At 34.8% G+C, this 7,621-nt stretch overlaps 1 protein-coding gene across 5 annotated transcripts in view; it reads left to right on the plus strand.

Moving 5' to 3' along the window:
* Positions 1–7,059, plus strand: part of LOC142348215 (uncharacterized) — an 87,621-nt gene extending 80,562 nt beyond the window's left edge. For all 5 annotated transcript variants that reach the window (XM_075399482.1, XM_075399484.1, XM_075399485.1 and 2 more), the window contains 2 exons: positions 3,085–3,382; positions 5,520–7,059. In XM_075399482.1, coding sequence (XP_075255597.1) covers positions 3,085–3,382; positions 5,520–5,729 — 508 coding nt within the window. In that variant the 3' untranslated portion in view covers positions 5,730–7,059. The remainder of the gene's footprint in view (positions 1–3,084; positions 3,383–5,519) is intronic.
* Positions 7,060–7,621: the final 562 nt, after the last annotated feature.

The raw sequence follows: 7,621 nt of genomic DNA on the forward strand, positions 1-7,621 counted from the left end.
AGTGGTTTTCTACAAAGTTAAAATTTTAATTCGCTTTACTTTTTGATCACGCTTTTTGTTCTATATAAGTCATGATTTTCACGTTTGATTTTTGACTTTCCTCACTCACTGTTAAATTTTTTCCACAAAAGAACAAAATCAAAAGAAATGGGATAAAGATGTAATGCCCGGTCATTATTAAGTCATAGTAAATGAAGTTATCAAAGTTCATTATAGCGATTGCTAACTTGCATTAGTATTATGCCTAATAGCATTCAGTTCAGAACCGGAATTAATTGTAATTTTAGAATCTAACCGAATATGCAGAATTTGCACACAAATAAGAACACTGACACTGAAAAATTCTGTCAAATCTGTCTCTTATTTTCATCTGTTTCAATTCCATTGTGCGTCAAGCGGGTCAACGGCGATTTTTTTGGCAATTTTCTGATGTTGTTTTCAGTTTGTTCAATTATTTGAATTTTAATTCATGGCCTGTCCTGTTACGTTTTCAATTCCTTTTACTTTCGATCAGGTATCTCGTTTTACAAGTCACGTCTTTCAAAGCTTGACATGACGTTTTAACTAAAACGTTTTTGAAATTGTTTTTTGTTGTTTTGTAACTTAGTCATTAATGGTCAGTCTAGTTTGCTCCTTGGTTAGGCGAAACTGACTCCATTTAAGGGTTTTAGGTTTTTTGCTAATAGTTTTGTCACTATTATTTTTCACAATTTTTTTGATGTTTGATGGTTGCTTCAAGTTTTTGCCGCCATTGTTACGTGCTCCTGCAAATGATTTCTTGAAAGTTCTTATGTGCTTTTCTTTAATGATTAGTGCGATAGCTGTTAAAGAGTGTTAATTTTGAGTTGCGGGTTTTATTGACGTTGATGCCATTTATTTTTAATGACGTACAATATAAGTTTTTGCAAAATTTTGTGTTTCGTCCTTTTACTGTGTCTTTCAGTGGTTTTCTACAAAGTTAAAATTTTAATTCGCTTTACTTTTTGATCACGCTTTTTGTTCTATATAAGTCATGATTTTCACGTTTGATTTTTGACTTTCCTCACTCACTGTTAAATTTTTTCCACAAAAGAACAAAATCAAAAGAAATGGGATAAAGATGTAATGCCCGGTCATTATTAAGTCATAGTAAATGAAGTTATCAAAGTTCATTATAGCGATTGCTAACTTGCATTAGTATTATGCCTAATAGCATTCAGTTCAGAACCGGAATTAATTGTAATTTTAGAATCTAACCGAATATGCAGAATTTGCACACAAATAAGAACACTGACACTGAAAAATTCTGTCAAATCTGTCTCTTATTTTCATCTGTTTCAATTCCATTGTGCGTCAAGCGGGTCAACGGCGATTTTTTTGGCAATTTTCTGATGTTGTTTTCAGTTTGTTCAATTATTTGAATTTTAATTCATGGCCTGTCCTGTTACGTTTTCAATTCCTTTTATTTTCGATCAGGTATCTCGTTTTACAAGTCACGTCTTTCAAAGCTTGACATGACGTTTTAACTAAAACGTTTTTGAAATTGTTTTTTGTTGTTTTGTAACTTAGTCATTAATGGTCAGTCTAGTTTGCTCCTTGGTTAGGCGAAACTGACTCCATTTAAGGGTTTTAGGTTTTTTGCTAATAGTTTTGTCACTATTATTTTTCACAATTTTTTTGATGTTTGATGGTTGCTTCAAGTTTTTGCCGCCATTGTTACGTGCTCCTGCAAATGATTTCTTGAAAGTTCTTATGTGCTTTTCTTTAATGATTAGTGCGATAGCTGTTAAAGAGTGTTAATTTTGAGTTGCGGGTTTTATTGACGTTGATGCCATTTATTTTTAATGACGTACAATATAAGTTCTTGCAAAATTTTGTGTTTCGTCCTTTTACTGTGCCTTTCAGTGGTTTTCTACAAAGTTAAAATTTTAATTCGCTTTACTTTTTGATCACGCTTTTTGTTCTATATAAGTCACGATTTTCACGTTTGATTTTTGACTTTCCTCACTCACTGTTAATTTTTTTCCACAAAAGAACAAAATCAAAAGAAATGGGATAAAGATGTAATGCCCGGTCATTATTAAGTCATAGTAAATGAAGTTATCAAAGTTCATTATAGCGATTGCTAACTTGCATTAGTATTATGCCTAATAGCATTCAGTTTAGAACCGGAATTAATTGTAATTTTAGAATCTAACCGAATATGCAGAATTTGCACACAAATAAGAACACTGACACTGAAAAATTCTTTCAAATCTGTCTCTTATTTTCATCTGTTTCAATTCCATTGTGCGTCAAGCGGGTCAACGGCGATTTTTTTGGCAATTTGCTGATGTTGTTTTCAGTTTGTTCAATTATTTGAATTTTAATTCATGGCCTGTCCTGTTGCGTTTTCAATTCATTTTGCTTTCGATCACGTTTCTCATTTTACAAGTTTTAAATTCTTTATCCAACTGATTACGCAATATAGTGTATACGGTCACGGTTAAAAGAGCGAAATTCGAAACTGGATAAATCGATGAAGACCGGTCACTAAGGCAAAGTATAGAGCATTAGTTTAGGGCTTTAGTTATAAGCTTAATAACCTTCAGTTTAGTTGCTGATTTAAGTGTAGTTTTTGAATCTAACTGAAACTACACACCAAATTAGAACATTTTCTGATACTTTGAAAAGCCTGTCGACTTTTTTCTCTGTTTTTATTTTCTGTTTTAATCACAATGTGCATCAAGCTCGTCAACGGCGGCTATTTTACGGCAATTTGCCAGCTACTTTTCTGTTTTAATCACGATATGCGTCTGTATCTGTGCTATATTTCTGTTTTAATGCCAGTTACAATTTGTGTTATGTAGCGTGTTACTATGTAAAAAGCAGCTTGTGCGATTTGGGGGCGTAAAAGAAATATGTCCAGTAGACAGGGGAGTAAGCATAATAGATCCGAGAATTCGTCTTGATCGATTGTCAACGCCTGGATCTTTACACATGTAATTAAATAGCGTTTGGTATTGAAATTAGAGGCTACTTTAGTGATTTATTTGCTGTTGAAGACCAATTAATGCGAAAAAAATGTTCAAATTGTGGCTGATCTGTTGAGGTGATTGTTTTCAGGGTTTCGGGTGACTCGGATCTGAGTCAGAAACTGAAAGTGGAGCTGAACTCATACGCAGCCTGCAATCCCCCTGAAGGGGATAAATTCTGGCTCAGTTACGACACCCACGTCCTAGCCGGGGTTCTGAAACAGTGGCTTCGCCAACTGGACGAGCCGCTGATTCCGATGGAATTGTACAGTCAGTGTATTGCATGTGTGTCCAACAATGACGTCATTGGTGTCGTGAAATTGATCAACAGTCATCAGATGTTTGAGCCGAACAAGACTGTGTTGAGATATCTCATCGCCTTTTTACAGGTGAAAATGTTGTTTTTATTATCACTTAAATAACACTGAAATATACAAAGGGTACAAAGATAAACAGGGTACAAAGATTGGTCTGAAATATACAAAGGGTGTTGAAGCTCAGCTTTATTAATAGCCGCCCTCATCTTCTCAGCCGGCTATTATTGCGCTCCTATTTTTACAATTCAAAGAATTTGAATTGTATTGGGGCGCTGTCTTTTTTTTTTAAGATCTGTTCACACATTTTCATGATTTTTGAAGTCAAATTGGAGTAGTGATTTTGGTCACGCCGAAACAGGAAATGGAGCGAAACAGCGAGTGGTTTTGCGGCGTGAATTTTTTTCGCTCTAATTTTAAAGTAGAGTGAGAAAATGGTGTTTGAACAAAAATTCGGTTTCTCGGTAGTGGTTTTTTGTTCACATGCGGCAATTTCACTCTGATTTTACTGTTTTTTTTCGATTTTTTGGATCGGATTTTTTTCTAAATGGTTTTCCCAATCCATTCAAAGCTCATTCTAGGCCTAGTTTTTTGTGTGAATTAAATTTTCTTTTCTCGTTAGTGGTTTTTTTGTTCACATGCGGCATTTTCACATTGATTTTCTGTTTTTTTTTCTTATTTTTTTATCAGAATTTTTTAAAGATGGTTTTCTCAATTCACTCTTAGTCCATTCTAGGTCTGGTTTTTCTGTTTAGTCAATGAAAATTCTTTGAATTGTACGTCAGGACTTGTCCTGCTATGTTTTTTTTAAAGATCTGTTCACACATTTTCATGACTTTTGAAGTCAAATTGGAGTAGTGATTTTGGTCACGCCGAAACAGGAAGTGGAGCGAAAAAGCGAGCGGTTTTGCGGCGTGAAATTTTTTTGCTCTAAATTTAAAGTAGAGTGAGAAAACGGTGTTTGAACAAAATTTCGCTTTCTCGCTAGTGGTTTTTGTTCACATGCCGCAATTTCACTTTGATTTTAACTGTTTTTTCGATTTTTTGGATCGGATTTTTTTCTAAATGGTTTTTCCAATCCATTCATAGACCGTTTTAGGTCTAGTTTTTTTTTGTTCAATGAAAGTTCTTTGAATTGTACGTCAGGACTTGTCCTGCTATGTTTTTTTTACTTCGTCGAACTTTTTTTCGCTTTACCATTTTGCCGCTTTTTCGACATTTTGCGTGAAATCTTTTTGACTTCTGTAGGCTAGTTTCTCTCTTCTCTCATTCTGCTAAAAGTGAATTTGAACATCAATTGCTCAGCAAAGCAATTCAAAATGAACAGAGTCAGTATAAAAAATTGGCGTCAGAAATAGAAACGGGATAAACCCATAAAGCCCAATTTTAGATGCCTGCTATTTGAACGTCGTTCCTATAAGTCTTAGTTACCATCTCTAATGCTTATTGGTATTGATAGTAGCCCCTGTAGCCTCTATCTAAGAAACAGAAGTAAGTTATGTTAAACTACGAAATGCCATCAAAATATATCGGACTTTAAATATGTTATTGTACAAAAATCTTTTTTTCAATACCTTCTATTCGTTCAATCCCAATCATGCTTATTGGAATCAACGGCGGCTATTTTCCGGCAATCTGCCGGGTATGTTTTGATTTCCAAACATTATTTGATAACTAGAAGTTTTCTGGATTCCGATTTGATGTTTCCGGGACTATCAGTCAGTCAACAGGCAATGTAAATTACGTTAACAAAAAGGTTAATCATTAAGCTTAATCATTAATTCCAGCCAAAATTAGAATCAAGCCTGTTTCTCCTAACTTTGTACATTAATTTGCGTCAACAGTTTGGAACCTCTCGATCGATCTTCGGTACCTCTTATGACTCGATCTCTTATGTTCCTCGAGGATTGGTCTCGAATCTTTTCAACCCCCCTTGTATTTAGTACAGAATTGCGTCCCCTTCTAAACTATATTCGATGTTATAATATATAATGCTCGAGATTTGCGCATAAGCCTTCAGGTCAGATAAGTTTCGATTGGTCAATAAACGGCTTGTTGAAATTCGATTCAAGCTTTGCCCCCCCACTTTGCAATAGGAGAGGCAATTGTTGAATAGATTCTTCGTCGCTATAGACCTTGAGTTGAAGTCATTCCGCGCTTATCTGATTCGCAATTTAAATTTGGTTGTACTCGCTACTTGTGTTCTCTTTAGATAATCGTGGACGAGTCAGAATCGAACAAGATGACCAGTCGCAACATCGCCCTAGTCATAGCCCCCAATTGCCTCTGGTCAGAGTCGAGAGACCCCCAGACCCTCCTGCAGAACTCACAGTGTGAGATGGCTGTCATCCAGGCTCTCATTGAAAACATGTCAGACACCGAAGAGCTAAAACGTCAGATTATGCAGAACTTCGACATTTGAAGACAATATTCCTCAATTTGGGAATGGAATCAAAAGCAGCCCGCTAACCGTGTATTTGAAACAATATTTAAGCATTGCCTCTATGTACAAATTGAGGAAAATTCTTCGAAATTGTCTCTTTCGATTCCGCTTCCTAATTTGTTTCTTTTCCCAGCCTTATTACGAAATGAGCGCACGTCTACTGACGGTTGCAGCAAGTCTCAAAGTTTAGCGGGAGTTACATGGAGCTGCTCCATTTAGTAACAGTTAATAGTAATAATAACTTGGCGAACACAAAAACGTTGCCAACTTTTACGATCTTTTACAATTATTTCAAGTCTTGATGGAAAATTTTCACTGGAAACGTCATATTTTAGAGCTGAGGTAAATTTCAGCACAAATAATTTCTAAAATTCAAATTTATTTATCCTATGGAAAAGAATATTTCGAACATTTTAGGTCGTCATGGAAATACAAAATTTTATTATTCTTGATCAATTTGGCGATTTTAATATCAACTTCGACGAGTTACGGCACTGGTTATGTAAATAAAAAGTGCAGATGATATAAAACGATCCGATTCCTGTTACATTTCAGTTATCTCATCTGTGTCCTCTCATTTACCCCTTCTTTGTTACACGTATTTTCTTTGTGCCTTTCTTTACAAATTTGGAAACCTACAAAAAACTTTTGAAATGGTTTGAGCAACTTGACTGTCTTAAAATTCATCCAATTCTGATTAACCATGAAACGGAAATCTTCGCGTTGGCTTTATTTTATTAATCTTGTTATTTCCATTTTAAGGAGTTAACGAGTTTGGGATTTTGAACAAACAAGAGCTCGATTAATGAGAGTGTTTTATGAAATTCATTTGCTTTCGTTGAAAAGCTGTGCGGAAATTTTAAACATTTTCAGAATCCTTTGAATTGTTGAAAAACTGACAATGAAAACTGAATTAGCTTAATGAAACTAAGTAGATAACTTAATTTTCGTGGAAAATTCTTAATAAAAAGAAAACTATTTTGCAGTAATTTGATTTCAGAATGGAGCCCTAATTTAATTATCATCTATTTTATGATTTAGACATTTTTCCTAAGTCACTTCATGTGTCAAATATGGTTTGTATAAATATTTGTATGGATTAACTAACTGGTGTTGCAATTGAGATTTTGACTAATTTCAGTAATTATTGATTTTTGGAGAGGTTGTAGAAAATTTAACCGATCAGGGATTAACTAACATCAGGCGATGAATGTGCTTTCTGTATTTATAAATTCATTCGATTGATAATTCATGTATTTACCGCCGATAGAAATCATAGATTCAATTAAATAAACGGTTTTACCAATTAGTTTTTGTTCCGGCCGATACCTTTTTGAACTTCGAGATTTTAAGAAATGGCTCTATAGACGGTGGCTCTATGCGTCGTGAATAGTTTCGTGAGCTTTGAGTACTTTCGTATACCATAACTTAGAGACTAGTATTAATAGCCGCGAAGCGATAGCGACTATTATTGGGGACATCGTGGGTTTTACAATTCAAAGAATTCGAATTGTATTGGGGAGCTGTTTTTTTAAAAATCTGTTCACACATTTTCAAGATTTTTGAAGTCGAATTGGAGTAGTGATTTTGGTCACGCCGAAACAGGAAGTGGAGCGAAAAAACGAGTGGTTTTGCGGCGTGAAAGTTTTTACATTTCAAAGAATTTGAATTGTATTGGGGCGCTGTCTTTTTTTAAGATCTGTTGACACATTTTCATGATTTTGAAGTCAAATTGGAGTAGTGATTTTGGTCACACCGAAACAGGAAGTGGAGCGAAAAAGCGAGTGGTTTTGCGGCGTGAAAGTTTTTTGCTCTAAATTTAAAGTAGAGAGAAAACGGTGTTGGAACAAAAATTCGCTTTCTCGCTAGTG

Source organism: Convolutriloba macropyga, chromosome 10 (genome assembly GCF_964194025.1).
Source record: "Convolutriloba macropyga chromosome 10, txConMacr16.3, whole genome shotgun sequence".
Taxonomy (NCBI): domain Eukaryota; kingdom Metazoa; phylum Xenacoelomorpha; order Acoela; family Convolutidae; genus Convolutriloba; species Convolutriloba macropyga.